This window comes from Dermochelys coriacea, chromosome 8, assembly GCF_009764565.3.
Source record: "Dermochelys coriacea isolate rDerCor1 chromosome 8, rDerCor1.pri.v4, whole genome shotgun sequence".
NCBI classification, from domain to species: Eukaryota; Metazoa; Chordata; order Testudines; family Dermochelyidae; genus Dermochelys; species Dermochelys coriacea.
In genome coordinates this window covers 3,600,240-3,615,792 of record NC_050075.1, presented here as the reverse complement: position 1 = coordinate 3,615,792, position 15,553 = coordinate 3,600,240, and the positions used below count along the sequence as shown (strand labels likewise).

At 42.7% G+C, this 15,553-nt stretch overlaps 1 protein-coding gene across 4 annotated transcripts in view; it reads left to right on the top strand.

Moving 5' to 3' along the window:
• The window catches only part of SGCD (sarcoglycan delta), a 532,111-nt gene that overhangs the window by 328,341 nt on the left and 188,217 nt on the right, over window positions 1-15,553 (top strand). For 3 of the 4 annotated variants that reach the window (XM_038414953.2, XM_043520273.1, XM_038414952.2), the window contains one exon: window positions 1,053-1,238. In XM_038414953.2, coding sequence (XP_038270881.1) covers window positions 1,053-1,238 — 186 coding nt within the window. The remainder of the gene's footprint in view (window positions 1-1,052; window positions 1,239-15,553) is intronic. The other variant, XM_043520275.1, reaches the window with a different exon arrangement.

Sequence of the window (15,553 nt, the reverse complement as noted above, 5' to 3'; positions counted from 1 at the left end):
GGAAAGCACCAAAAGAGATCATGCCTCAGGCAAGCATAAACTCTTTGGTGCTCCTGCTGAAGGGATGCAGACCTGCATGGCTCCCTGCTCAGGATTGTGGCATATATGCAACATTCTAATCCTGTGACCATAATTGTGCACCCCTTACAAATGGGAGCCTTTACTCATGCTAGAAGTCCCATTGAAGTCCACGGGAGAGTTTTGCACGGGTAAGAAACTAAGGGTTGCGCAACCAAGCTCTTGGTGGTGGAATCAAAAAATCTGTGCGTTTTGCAGGAACACCATAGAGCTGGTGTTCTGAGACACTTTAGTAACTACACCCTCTTCCTTTCCTCTCTCCTCTCTTTTATCTCCAAAACCCTTGCCTGGCTTTCCCAGTGCGCTGCCACAAACACACAGTGCATCCCTGTTCAGCAAAGCAAGTGTAAGTGGCAGAGCCAGCAATAACAGAAACCTCCGTTCGATGTAAATCTTTCAGCAGTAATTTGATTGGGGATGCGCAGCTGGAGAACTTCACATTTTAAGTTTCCCTGGGGCAAGGGGTGGGGAGCAGGGAGAAATAAAGAAGCCAAACGCCTCCCCCTTCTCCTTTTTCTTGGCCACCAAGAATAATTCTATTTGAGATGATTTTTTTTAATGAAAGCTTTTGAGAAGTAATATTGCATCTTCAAACCAAACTGCTGAACTCAACTTCTTTTACCAAGCGCATGCAAAAATTTTACTCTCCAGATTTTGAGAGGGCCCGGAGTGCCTGCCTTGCAAAAAACAGAGCTGCTAAGAGAGTCACTGGAGAGTGGTCTCTATGGGAAGCCCTTACACAGTGTGCGCTTTTAAAAACTGTATTATGATGTATATAAAATGAGCTGTGAAAGGAACAACGCAGAAACAAGCCACAGGGAGAGGCACTGTCCAGCTGGTAATTTCTGAATTTAAAAATGCTCTAATCAGCATAGATCCATGTCCCAAGACAAGTCATTCTCACAAGACATTTCTCACCATCTGATTCGTCCTGCAGCATAATGGTCATACTTATTTTTCTGTGCTTGTTTCAGATGCCTCAGGAACAGTATGCACACAGGAGCACCATGCAGAGCTCGGAAGGCCCGCATGTATACAAAGTGGGGATTTACGGCTGGAGGAAGAGATGCCTCTATTTCTTTGTGCTACTCCTAATGATTTTAATCCTGGTGAACCTTGCCATGACCATCTGGATTCTCAAGGTTATGAACTTCACAATTGTAAGTAGGGATTGCCAAAACGGGGAGTGAATATTTGGGGAGGCCAGTAGAATTTCTTTCAGGCATCATATATAAGATACAGCTTAATGGTGTTTGGATTCCCAAGGAACACATTATGGGCCAAGTGTGAAGGTCCTCAGTAATCTACTTCATCTCCTGGAGAAGGATTCTCAAGGCTGTGTGCAGTTTTATCAAGCCTAGGCATTCAAAAATCATGTGTTAAGTCCCCCAGAATAATGAAATTGGCTGAAAAATCATATCTGAAAACATGATAGATCTGGGATTTTTTTACTTGGTATTTGTCTGTGTTTTTAAGCCTTTTTGCTTCACATTTTTCAGCTTTTCTTCATGAGGGTTAGAAGCTTTTTTTTTAAATGAAAGGTGTGATTCTAACGTAATTACATGTCTCCAGGAACTGAGGCTTTATGGAAAATACCAAAACATTGTGTAACTTCTGAGAAAATAAGAGCTGGCCACATTGCATATCTTATTTAGATTAAATTAGTAGAGCATAGTCTGTTCCTCTGGATGCAGGAGTTTCCATCCGGTTCTCCTGTTAATACGTTAAGCAGGAGTTACCTGCTGACTGGGATCCAGATATAGGGCCCAATCCAACCCCCACCAAAGTTCAATGGATAAACTCCTGTCAAACTTAATGGGAGATATACTACACAGGGGTCCATTTCACCCTCTGGAGCCAGTTCTATTTATGCTCTTTTGTGAGGAGTTAAATTGTGCATAGACCTTTGGGTGGGCTCTCTGCATGGGAGTGAGTTTCACCTATAGTACACATGGAAATAGACTAAAAGTCAGCATACAGTGAAACATCGCACCATGACACACTAAATCCACATATCAGGAAATTCTGTTATAAAGCCACTCACCATACTCCAGTTGATAAGTGAGCTGAGCGGAGTAATAACGATAGGATTGCTTCTTGAGGAAGGGAGAACTTTGTCAAACTGATCAGGTGGAAATTGCTTAGGAGCATCAAGGTCTTTAGGAGGAGCTAACTTTGAAAATGAAACCACAGAGCTATCTCATGAGACAGCTGGCAAGAGCAGATTCCACCTGGTCAGTTTCTTAGATCTGGGGGGTCCTGATGTGAGTAGCATCTTTCTTTTTCCCCTTTCTTCACTTGATTCTGTCCAAGCTCTGATCAGCCCTAACCTACGTTATCTCTTTGACAGTCAGTGAGAGGCTGAATAAATTTATTGTATCCAACAGACTAACTGCTATGCCATTATAATTTGTCACGCTCATATTCTCTAATAATTGCACTTTCAAGATGTACAGTAAATGGTAATGCATATGTACTGCATGTGTGCTTTGGGAGCAAAACATTTTAAAGCAATAATCTAGAAGAAATTAGCTATTACCCACAGTTAACTAAGGGGTGAGCCAAAATTAGGAGTGATTAAAGCTTTACCAAACCAGTTATTTACTTTGATGGGATTAGTGCCATTATTAAGTAAAACTTGTGTCTTCTTATAGTAATACATTTTAGAAAATAGCTGCTCAGACATGAATTTTGCTGCAGTCTTGGAAAACTGATCTTATCCCAGCTATTGATACCTGGTTGTAAGCCAGTGTTCTAACTCACCAGCCTATGCACCAAAGAACATTCGCCAGCCACTGGATTTCAGTCCCGTTTTCTTCAGAGACTCAGCTTTATTTCTGCAAAATAACATAAGTTCAACACATCAATCATATCCTTTTTCCCCGGCCAGGGTCTTCTGCAGGGGCCTATCTATGCCCTGCAGTATTATGTTCCACAGGCCCTCTGTCTGTGAATCCAGGTGAGCCTCTACTTCCTTCTCGATTGTACTCTGCTGGGCATCTGCTTGATATGTAAACTGGGTTCTTCCTCCTGACCCAGGGACTCTTGCAGGAGCCTGCCTACAGCTCTCCAGCTCAACTGAGCTACTTGCTGGCTTGCATGAAGAAGAGGTGATCTTCAAGCTATCACCTGATCCCTGGCCTTACAGCATCAGTGAATTGGTCACAGGTAGGGCTAGGCCCAACTCCCCTTAAAAGGCCAGCCACTCTGTGACACTGGTTTTGTACCAGTCCCAGGATAAAATAGATTCCAATAGGTATTTAATTCATTCATTTTCATAAGTGTAAGTTTAGTAGGCATGAACAGTCTGTGTTGATGATAATACAGGCTATAAATCCTGAAGCCTGAAAGGGGAACTGTTTGGTAGGGGTTTGTAAAACCTATGCTCAGGTATAAGGAGATAAGTTTGAATCACGCCATGAAATGAAATGCACATGTACACCAATTTCCAAACTGTGTCACAGACACAGAGCCACAAAACCCAGGGGAATGCTGTGTTTCAGTGGACACAGTACTTTCAATTTTTACTTTTGCTCCCAAGCATTGCAGCCTCGAATAGGTGTGTGTGACCTGGAGTGAATGAATCAGTCCCTGAGGAAAGAGTTCAGTACTATTAGGTATCCGTGTAGAATCAGTTCTGTTACCCAACTGTCCGAGATGGGTCTGGTCCAGAAACACACATTTTTGGAGTCCTTTCCTCTCCCCTCCCATGCTCCTTTTCTCCTAGTCTATGAATGGGTGGGGCCAGTGAGTCATGTTTCATGTGCCAAGTGCTGGGTAATAACATGAGAGGATTCCGTTCTTATTAAATTAAACTGGCTCACTATTAAATCAATTATGTATGGAACTGCTCAAACTGCAGTTTATCCCCACCCCCTCCTTGTCATATGCATGACACCCAGAATGTCTGGTGTCTTTTCCAGACATTTCCCTCCTGCAACCCATGATCTTCCCTCCAACTTCCATGAAGGTTGCTACAAGTCAGGACGTGTGTTTTAGAGATGCAGGTTTGAAGTCCTGCCTGGATCTTTCTCCTCTGGTGTACCTGTTCCAGTTCTTGCCGCTGAATGCAGAATGATAATGGCATGTCTGGAATCCCCTAAAGGATGATGTGTTTCTGTTGTAAAGACAAAACTCTGTGTTGAAGGAGGAGATTTGTCATCTGCAGCAAAGGAAGAAGCACTGCTGAGTGGAGAGGAGTTTTTTTGGCTTTTGGCTGGTAGGCAGTGAATGAGGATATTGATCTGAGCAAGGCTGGCCCCTGAGAAAGACATTGCTGTGGCAGAAGCTTTTAACACTGCAGAGGAATTCTCAGCGTTTCCCTGAGGGAGAACTTAATCTTTCTGCCTGCAAGCTCTTTTGATAGGTGTTGGTGTCCCCAAGCTGGGGCAGACCAGCTCTTTGACTTCCTCGGTGAACAGCTCTTGCTCCAGACTGGAGCTGGTGAGAAGCACCTGTGGGAGAGGATAGCTGAACCTGATGGCGATGAGGCATTAAAGCAGCTGGCATGGCCGTCCCTGCTGGTTTGGTAGGGACCTGGCAGATTCACATGGATGGGTTGCTGAGGGAAGTTCTGGTTCTGCTTGGTGTTGTGTCCTGATGCTGGAGCAGAGAGAGTCGGGTGAAGCCAAGGAGACAGCACTGAAAACAGACAAGGAACAAACAGACGTGGTGGGTCCAGGCTCCTGCAGCCACTGCACTTCCTAGGGCTCTGCACCACTGCGTTGCAGAGCATTACAAACTGTGTGTCGGAGGGCGGAGCTGCATCTGAGTTGCCCTTGATGGGAAGTACTCCTTTTCGGAAAACCCCTTTAAGTACTTCTGCATTAAATACATTTAGGGTCAATTTTAATTTTTAAGTAATGAAAGGAGTAAAATTCTCCAGCTAGTGGCTGCAGATAGGCCACTTAATTTTCCCCTGCTCTGGTACGAGTAGGTGAGGGTCATTCTAGGGAGGCAAAACAATTTAGACAGGATGTTAGCCACAGAGCCTGACAGATCTGAGCTACCTGCAGGGAGGAGGGACATCCCTTTGGCAGGCTGCCAGCCCTTCCGGAAGTAGGAGAAAGTTGTTCTTCGAGAGCTTGCTCATGTCGATTCCATTCTAGGTTTGTGCATGCCCAGGTATGCTGTTGTCTGAATTTTTTGCCTTAGCGGTATCCATAGGGCTGGCTCTGGTGCCACCTGGAGTCCCATGCTCATGCACCAGTGTGTATGAAGTGCCGCCAGCCCTACACCCTCTCAATTCCTTTTTACCGGCCGTGATGTTTGGTCGGAGTGCCTTCCTCTTGCTTTGCAAGTGTGATAGTGGTTCTATTGCCTACTGGTGATTCCCTTGTATATAGTTGATAGATAGTTAGTAATTAAGTATTAAGTGTGAGAAGTTACTAGTTTGTTAGAGTCCCAGCAGGGACTTTGCCCCAGGGTGGGGCATGGCCCGGTCCCCGGGCTTCAAACGGTGCTACACTTGTGGTAAGCCTATGTCAGTTAGTGAGCCTCATAGCATTTGCCTAAAGTGTTTGGAGGAGTCGCACACAAAAGAAAAGTGAAAAATCTGAAAGAATTTCAGGCCAAGGACCCAAAAGGAGTGGGATATTCGCCTAAGAGCCCTCCTCATGGAGGCCACACTTCACCTGGTGTCCCTGTCTCACCCCGCAGCTCTCCCCATAGAGCTCCAGTGACCTGAGCTCCACAGGGAAGTCCTTGCAATACAATGAGTGCACATTATATCCAGCAGGTCTGTTCGTTGCACAGCAAACCTTCTGCTGGAGAAACCTCAGGGATGTAATGAATGCTGATAATGGAGAGTGGGGAAGGGAGTGGTGGAACCCCTTCCCAAAGCAGAACTGTTCTTATGGAGATAACAATCTACTCCATTTGCACCAAAACAAGTGAAATACCTTTTGCACGTCTTTAATCCCACATATTCTTTTCCCCCCATTCCTGGCTTGCGGAGGCATGCTTCCCAATGCAGGCCTTTATAAAATCCAAGTCTTAGCTGTGGGACATTTGAACACTAGTGCTATTGAATGAAGAGTGCTTAACTCATGTAATTTGGTATTTTGTAAGGTTAAATGTTCGAAGGTTTAAAACAGAAACGAAATATCTGCACTTCTCTTTTTGCAGACTGATTTAAACAGCAATTCCATGTTCACACGGGGCCTGTTTTCCATTGCTTTGCATCTGGGGAAGTCATTCACGCCTGTGCGTAAGATTTGACACCTGGTTTGCACAGCAGTGAATGGCTGCACCAGATGCAAAGCAGAGGATAATCAGACCCACGGTGTCCAATGGGCACATATTCTTATGCCTGTGAAGAGCCCCGTGATGCGGCTCCAATTGCAGGATTGTAGCCCAAGTTCCTAATTGTCTTCCAGTTTGAGTTCCGCTTTTCATAATGTCTAATAAGGTAGTTCTTTAACAATGGACCTTGCTGTTAACTACCTTTAATGAATACACACATACTACGTACATAGATGCTTGGTCGTTAGATGCTAAGGACCTGTGTTTTGACAATTACTGTAATGAATTTAGACCATCTTTAAATAGTGTTTTGTTGTATAAATTTTCAAATATAACAATAAAAGATGTACCTATTTAAGCACACAAGAAAACAGGTTTCTAATTTAAAATACCATGAGGCCAGGTAGGCTCATAGAATGAGGAATGACAAACCATTGGCCACCTTCCACAAGGCTAGAATCAGATGCCTTTTATTGCAAATAATGTAACAGTTTAAAACATTTCCCATGAGGCCCATCTGTGGAGACTCTTGGATAACAGCAAGACAGCTAAATAGAGTTGATAAGAGAGTAATGGCCAATAAGCTGCATTAAATGCCAAATGTCAAACTGCACTTCTGCTCATAAAGCTAATCAGGATTGGCTCACTGCTTGCTTATTCTCCCCCTGTGTTCCTATTTGTTATAGCCTCAGTCAGTTATTTCATCATATTTGTAGATTGTAAGCTCTTTGGTTAGGGGCTGTCTTGTCATATTTGTGTAGAGTGTCTAGTGGCCCTGATCCCTGATTGAGGCCACTAGACACTATCATAATACATATATTTGTTCCAAAGTCATCTTGCAAGATGACAATTCCTGCAAAGCACAGACCCTATAAAATCATTTACAAGGAAACTATTTTGTAACTTCCAACTTCCACTAGTCCCTCAAATCAGCACCACAGGGTAAAGCCAGTGTCTCCTTCCAAATGCACGTGTGCCAGCATCTCTCATCCACATGGGTAGGAGAACCCAAAATATAGGGAGATTAGGTTCCCTGGCCACATTAACGCTCCATCCACACCCTGGCTCCATTTCCCCCTGGTACAGGAGGGTGTGACGTTGTTGCATGCAAAGAGCAGAGAGGGAGTTGTGAGTGTTGCGTGGAGATTTCTGCAAGTCCAGGCTGACCTGATTTCTGCAAATCCATACCTGCCGTGATACATCCTGTGTTCACCTTCTGGGAAATGGAACATAGAAATTGCCAGATTGCATCAGACCAGTAGTCCATCTAGTCCCATAACCTATCTCTAATAGCGACTAAAATCATAGAATATCAGGGTTGGAAGGGACCTCAGGAGGTCATCTAGACCAACCCCCTACTCAAAGCAGGACCAATCCCCAACTAAATCATCCCAGCCAGGGCTTTGTCGAGCCTGACCTTAAAAGAATCCTGCTGTAGGAAATTGAAGTAATCTGCCCATACAAAAGATTCTTGCTAACCCCTGTCAGTCAGAGATTTACCCTAATCATAGCTCACAGAAACTCCCCATTTTTTGAGAAACTCCCCATTCTCTTTCCTGTGCCCCTCAAGGATTTATAGGATTTGCGGTTTTTAATACCAGCTTCTGATATCTCTTAACATTGAACATTGCAGAGGAACAAACCAACGCATCTGTTATGTTTTTTTGTTTAAATAAATTAAGTCTCATTTAAAGCTGAAAATGTATATTTAAATATTGCAAGTGAATTGTTAACAACTTAAAGAGGTTTCAGAGTAGCAGCCGTGTTAGTCTGTATTCGCAAAAAGAAAAGGAGTACTTGTGGCATCTTAGAGACTAACAAATTTATTTGAGCATAAATTGTAGCTCACGAAAGCTTATGCTCAAATAAAGTCACCTACTACAGGACAGGCCCAACAAAGAAAACAACAGAACGCCACTAGCCATCACCTTCAGCCCCCAACTAAAACCCCTCCAACGCATCATCAAGGATCTACAACCTATCCTGAAGGACGAGCCATCGCTCTCTCAGATCTTGGGAGACAGACCAGTCCTTGCTTACAGACAGCCCCCCAATCTGAAGCAAATACTCACCAGCAACCACACAACAGAACCACTAACCCAGGAACCTATCCTTGCAACAAAGCGCGTTGCCAACTCTGTCCACATATCTATTCAGGGGACACCATCGTAGGGCCTAATCACATCAGCCACACTATCAGAGGCTCGTTCACCTGCACATCTACCAATGTGATATATGCCATCATGTGCCAGCAATGCCCCTCTGCCATGTACGTTGGTCAAACTGGACAGTCTCTACGTAAAAGGTTCCCCCGCCCTCCCTGCTCTCCTGCTGGTAATAACTCACCTTAAGTGATCACTCTCATTACAGTGTGTATGGTAACACCCATTGTTTCATGTTCTCTATGTATATAAATCTCCCCACTGTATTTTCCACTGAATGCATCCGATGAAGTGAGCTGTAGCTCACAAAAGCTTATGCTCAAATAAATTTGTTAGTCTCTAAGGTGCCACAAGTACTCCTTTTCTTTTTGCGAATACAGACTAACACGGCTGCTACTCTGAAACATCAAATAAATTTGTTAGTCTCTAAGGTGCCACAAGTACTCCTTTTCTTTTAACTTAAAGAGCCTAAATGTTGCTGCTGTATGCGATATAAAGGCTAAGTAGTAGTACTATCTTGATTTCTTTATTAAAAGACCGTAAAAAAAATAAGCTTTGTAAAGTTGGTTATAAAGAGTTATTTTAATACAATTAGTCCCCCTGGTGTGTAAAGTACCTGCCACATTTTAATTACGTGAAACAGTAGAGTAATAACACAGCAGTGAAGATGGATTAGAGTCAGGAAAACTCATCTCAGCGAATAGGCGGGCTTCTCTTCCTAATGGTTTAAAGTAATAGGGCTTGTTTTAATTCTTTTTTTTTTGTTAAAAAATTATTCTGAATAAAATGTGATCATACAGTCTGGGCTCCCTTGTCACTGGTTTCTCTGGGGTCTCCCAAGAGGTAAGAAGATATTTTGCTCTGCCAGCATTAGAAGCAAAAATACTCAGCCTTGCGGCTTCAAGTTCTCCCTTTATATTTTACAGCTACTGTAATCAATCAGCTAAAAGTGATTAGGTTTGGAATTAGATTTAAAGTTGCATCAGCTTTATTGCTGCAGGGGCCATGTTTCTCCCTCTCTCACAAAAATTGTACAATTTCCCCCTCTTACTACATTTTGTTCTTTTTATAAGATGAGTAATACATTTTTTGAGCTTTTCTAATTGACTAAGGCAGTTTGTATATTTCACCTTGTTTCAAGTTCACCTCTCTCCAAATTCTACAGAACTGCTTCTCTAGATGTAAAGGCCCAAATCTTATAAGGCACCAACCATGACTACAATGCAATGTCTGATTTTCTAGTGCAGTGGTTCTCAAACTGTGGGTTGGGACCCCATTTTAAGGGGGTCGCCAGGGCCAGCGTTAGACTGGGGCCCAGGACTGAAGCTGAAGCCCGAGCTCCACCCCGGGGTGGCAGTGCCCAGGCTGTGGCCCCCTCTCCCCCCCATCCAGGGCAGTGGGGCTCAGTTTCCACCCTCCTCCCAGGGTGATATAGTAGAAGGGGGTTGTCAGAAAGGGGTTGTGGTGCAGTGACGTTTGAGAACCCCTACTCTAGTTCTATACAACAATAGAGTCTCATTGAAGTCAATGAGAGTTTTGTCGGGATTTCATCCCATGGATTTTTCCTTGGAATTCTGCACACCAAGTTTTCATTTACTCCCTGGTAGAATGAGAAGTGTTTTTTTTCCTGGTTTCAGAGTAGCAGCCGTGTTGGTCTGTATCCGCAAAAAGAAAAGGAGGACTTGTGGCACCTTAGAGACTAACAAATTTATTTGAGCATAAGCTTTCCGATGAAGTGAGCTGTAGCTCACGAAAGCTTATGCTCAAATAGGATTTTTTTCCTGTTATCAGAGATCAGATCTCCTTGTTGTACCCTGTATGAAAAAGAGGCTCACCCCTAGAGTCTTTTTAAGGGTAAATACAATACTTGTTAGCCTCTAGTCATTTGGTATCTGATGTAGTAGGTGATTTTAATGCACATTTTTGTTAGTAGCTCACCCTTTTCATTACCAAGTTTCTGCCATCCCCATGGTATATACCATCCAGTCATGATGACCCGCTGCTCTTCAATTCATCTGTTTCTTTTGGCACCTCAATCTCTGACATTGCCTCATCTTTATTACCAAAAAAAAAAAAAAGCCTGTATTCTGGGATTCGCATCTCCCCAGCTTCCTCTCTTGTGAAGTTGTGCAGTGAGCTGCACTGTTCAACCTATTGAATGAAAACGGTCAGTTTAATGATAGAGCAGATTATGCCAGTGCTGAGATGTAAAGGGCAGGGTAGCTAATACAAAGGAGATCCAGTAATCAAATATGTGGAACTTTTTTCTGTGCTTTAAATCGGATTACAAGGGCAGATATGCCGCTCCCACTCAGTACATTTTCATATGAGAGAATGCGCTGTATCACAAGCCTGCAACACGTGGTGCTTTCAACATGTGCTTGCAGTTCAGTGCATGCGTACAGACTTTAGCTCTTCTGGCAGATCTGGTGTCTAGGCCCAGCTATTGAGTTGAACAGCCAGGTTCCTGCACATCTACACAACAAGGAAATACACAGTATGCCACTTTGAATCAATACCATTACTACAAACGGGCCAAGAATGCAAAATTTCATTTCCCCCAAAGTTTCAGGAGTCTTGGTTCAACCCATTTTTATAGAGAGGGATGAGTCAAGAACTTTCAGTTCCAAATCCCCCTTTGCCAAACTTCTGGGGTCTTGTTCTGGACTTGTCTCTTATCTCTTAAGATGAGAGAGTTCACGTTAGCATTCTTCTAAGTGCCAGCAAAAGGCAATCTTCAGACTAGAATGTCCAAAGTAGACATAGATCTGTATCTAAGAGAACACATAAAAGATATTCTTATAAAGGTGCATAGCATTGGTAAAATGCTGGCAATGGGCTTGTTCTGTGAATAATGTATAATCTGATTTTCCTCATATTCTTGCCTTCTGATATAAGAAATGACTTAATTCAGAAATTTGTAGAAGAACATCGTAACAGAATTGATCATTTGGATAGTTAGTTTTGATAATCTCTGTTGTTTTGATACTTCTGGTCTATCTGGTGCTTTCTGTTGTCCTCCTCCCCATATCCTGTTCATCTTTACGATGAATCACCTAACAGGCATAGCTATATGCAGAATTTAGTTGTTCTGGAGTACCTTTTCTATGTGGTTTTCCTAAAGGCTAACATGCCGGTTGGGTCAATTAGCATCTCCCTCTGAGTGTCCATGATTTATGCCCAGAAGTACAGAGCCATCTTGTAAAGAACTCTACTGAAAAAAAAAAACTGTCCATTTGCAACAGGACTGCAATTGAGGAAGGAAGGAAGTTGAGTTGCAGGAAGAGTTGAGAGTGAAGTGGGTTTGGATGTAATAGGCCTCCATTTGGGTTGAAACAATTTTTTGTTTTGAAATTTAAATTCATTGACAGTAAACTTTTTTTAAATGTTGAAAACAAAACATTTAGAAATGATTAAAATGAAGCATTTCAGTTGACCTGATTTTTATTTTTTACAAGAGTTTTTGAGATTTTGACTTTCTGTCCTGATGCGGAATGGGAAGTTTTTCTGAAATCTCAAATTCTTGTGGGACAGGAAAACTGTTTTCCTTCCAGCTCTGCTGCTCCATTCTGTCTGGGTACAGTGAACTCAGTATTAAGTGAATGGCATGGAATTTAAGGAAGTCTACTTAACATTGTCTGGGCTTTGGAGATCTCAAAGAAAGATAAGAGAGAAGAACTGGGACAAGATTCTGATCTCAGAATGGTGTAAATGGGGAATAACTCCATTTAATTACACTTGTATAAAAGAAAGAAGATTCAGGTCTTAAAAATTTGGACCCTATTCTTTGCATGCTATATAGTCATATACAGCTGGCCAAAGGGGCTGGAAAATGCTACCATTCTGTATGTCTAAATTACTACATGAGATGCAAGGAGCCAGGCAGTGAAGAACCAGGTCATCTGTCTCAAAGCACCAATTTACGTGTCTTACTGTTGCAGACTAGCAACAGAGCTGTGAGATCACACTCCATTGCAGTGGTATGAAGGGACAACCCGGTTGGTTAACAGCAAAATGAGGTGAACACAGGCAGATTTATAAAAGAGGAACAGATTCAAGTAGGCCTACCCTAGCAGGGATTTGAGCCTTTTCCTTTTGGATTCCCACCATGTTCTCATCCACCCAACAGTGCTGCACTCTTCTTTTCCTTTTTAAATGAAATAGTAACTACTTGTGAAATTACAGCAATCTCCTATATGAAATTTGTGATTATTTGCGTATAATTAAAGGCTGCTCCTGAGAAAATGAAGGGCAGCTTAACCTCAAAGTGTAAGCCTCTAGTCTACGTCACCAGTAATTCCTTCTAAGTGAAGTTTTTACAGTTCCCCAAAAACCTGTTTACTCCTTCAGCTGGATCCCTGAAAACTCTTTTATTCAAAATGACCAGAGGATTTAGATAAAAGATTCTTTAGTATAGCTTTAACCAGATCATTTATAGTTTAATTCGTCAAAAGCCAGGGCAGTGGTGTGTTTCTGAAATGTGCATATTTAATCTTCTTTAATTGCCCAAATGGTTATTCCATTTACACAGTAGCCTATTCAGGGACCTCCTGTTGCAAAGTGTTGCAAATGTATCTGTTTCCGCAGCTCTGTTAAGGGTTTCATTTCCTTTATAAACGTACACAGTTTTGTGCAGTTGTTGCTGACTCTTTGTCAGCTGATTTTCTCTCCTAGGAGCAATTGCAGAAACAGCCGGAGCTTAATTCTGTAAAAGCAACAAAATGGATGAAATCCTTTGCTGGGAAAATCAGTCTAACTCCACTGATGCTAATTTACACCATCTGAGGAATACTGTATTAATTTTGATAGACTATAAGGGTCCAAAGAGTCAACGTTGTTAACATGACTCTGGAACTCTGCAACATGAAACAATTTTAAACAAGGTTTGGTATCCAGAGACCTCAGCCTGCTTAGTCCCATGGAAAACACATAATTAAAAATCCTTTAAACCTTTTATTAAAGATACAGAAAATAATGAAAAACACTTAAAGCGTTTGAAAAGTAAAGTATTAAGTTGGGCTTTCATTTTAACAGCATCCCTTGTTCCCTTTAGCTGGAGAGAACCTTTAGAAGAAAAAAACAAAACCTTGTTTGACGGTCTCTTAGTTGGTATTAAAGATGGTAATAGCTGTTCTTTTGAGGAAAAGAAAAGAGTTTAGTGAAGCGCTCTCCTTCCCTTGTCTTTTAGTCAGCGAACGTTGGCATTTCATCAGACCATATTTCCCCCCCAAAGTCTTTCTTTGAGGACCCTAGAAGGGAGTGATGGGCAGAATAGCCTGTCCCCTCTGTCATAGTTCAGGGCAGCTGTACCTGTGTTCCCCCTCTGTGGTCCAGCAAGGGTTTCCCTGCTCTTGCCTCTCTTGGGGGCAGACACGTGTGTCTTTCCCTTCTGACTGGGGTATTTAGATTCCAGAAGGAACCACTGTGAACATCTAGTCTCACCTCTTGTATAGCACCGGTCAGAGAACCTCCCCAGAATAATTCCTAGAGCAGATCTATTTCCAGGCAGCACAGTTCCCTGACTATACTGTGATATCCCCCGCAAAAGACAGGATGCCTAAGCAGGCTTTTTTTGCCTTCTCTTCAGAGACAGTACACAGTGTAGCTGCCATAATTATAAGTTACCACAGAGCTCTTTCTAAGCAAGAACATTTTATGCTTAAGATAAAAGCATTACAGAGACTACATATTGAAAAGAATAAAAGAACCTACATGCATGCTAATAAGCTTACCAGACATCACTGCAACTCTAGCGTGATCTTTGGCAGATGAGCAGTCTGTCAAAACCTCACACAGAGGTTTTCCTGTGGTTTCAGGCTCACAGCATGCTTTGGCCCAGAACAAGAACTCACATGAGGACTGGAGTTTCCAGGAGCAGGTAATCAGTAGACAATGGGGTTTTTCTCCCCAGGGTGTAGCTTCGAAAGACCTCCTTGGAAATCCACTTCACATGGATCGTCCCAAACAGATCTCTACATTTATAATGCTGCCCAGAGATAGCATTAATCGTGTCTTCCTCCTCCTAAAGAAATTCCAAACAATCCACAATAATGTATAAATGTTTTAATACAATGAACTCCTAAAGTACTTAAACTTAATTCAGTAAAACTTGACCTAATTTAATTCAATGTGGTTGATCCAGGATATTGTCGTGTTTGTCACACCCTCATTATTTTGTCCACCAATTAAGCCTAACCTCCGACATGCCAAGTTTTCAGTCCTGCACTTCTCTTGTTTACCAGACATGATCTAAACAAGTCTTTGAATTACATCTGTAGTCCTCTTTGTTTGGACTAATTCAGTCTTTCTGACTCCCCTTTGCCCCTCTTCCCATCAATATTTATTGCTATAGGTTATTATGACACTTTTGATAAATAAGCGAGGTACATATGTAGGCCCAATTTTTACAAGACCCCCAGGCCTGCACATGGAGACGCTAGGTGCAGCATGAGCTTCCTTTGTCATTCCAGGATGCACTGGATGCTGAAGGAAGTGTGCTGCACAGAGCATCTGTTCCCCACCCTTGTCAATCTCAACTTCAAATCCAGTGGATCCTTAACCCAACAGAGTGGATGTAAAGAAGCTGCTGCAGTGGAGGAGCGTGCCAGGCTGGGCCCATTGCTTCCTTCCATGGCCCTGGAGAACATGGCCATAAATTTCTTTCTTCTTTCATCAGAACTTGATCCTGTAACCAACTTTCATCCCAATCCATTTGCTGCAAAAGGCTGTGGAGAAGCATCCGGAAAAGAAAACCCCCATAGGATGCACTAAGTTTGGGAAAGACGCTCAGATACTCTGGTGATGTGAGCCAAATACATCCCTACATTGGGCTAGATAGCTAGAGCCATGGAAACCCTACAGCGCACACATCTAATATAGACACTCTTCGTGCTTTTGTACGTTATCTCGCCGTGCCATCATGAAGTCTCCACCGGTGGCCATGTGATTAGGACACCCATCCGAGACATGCTTCTGCTAGATAAGCACAGAATAATGTTCCTAGTTAATGCTAAGAGCTAGTAGTTCCCTTTCCATATCATGTCCTGAATTTGGGAGTCGGTGTCAGCCGG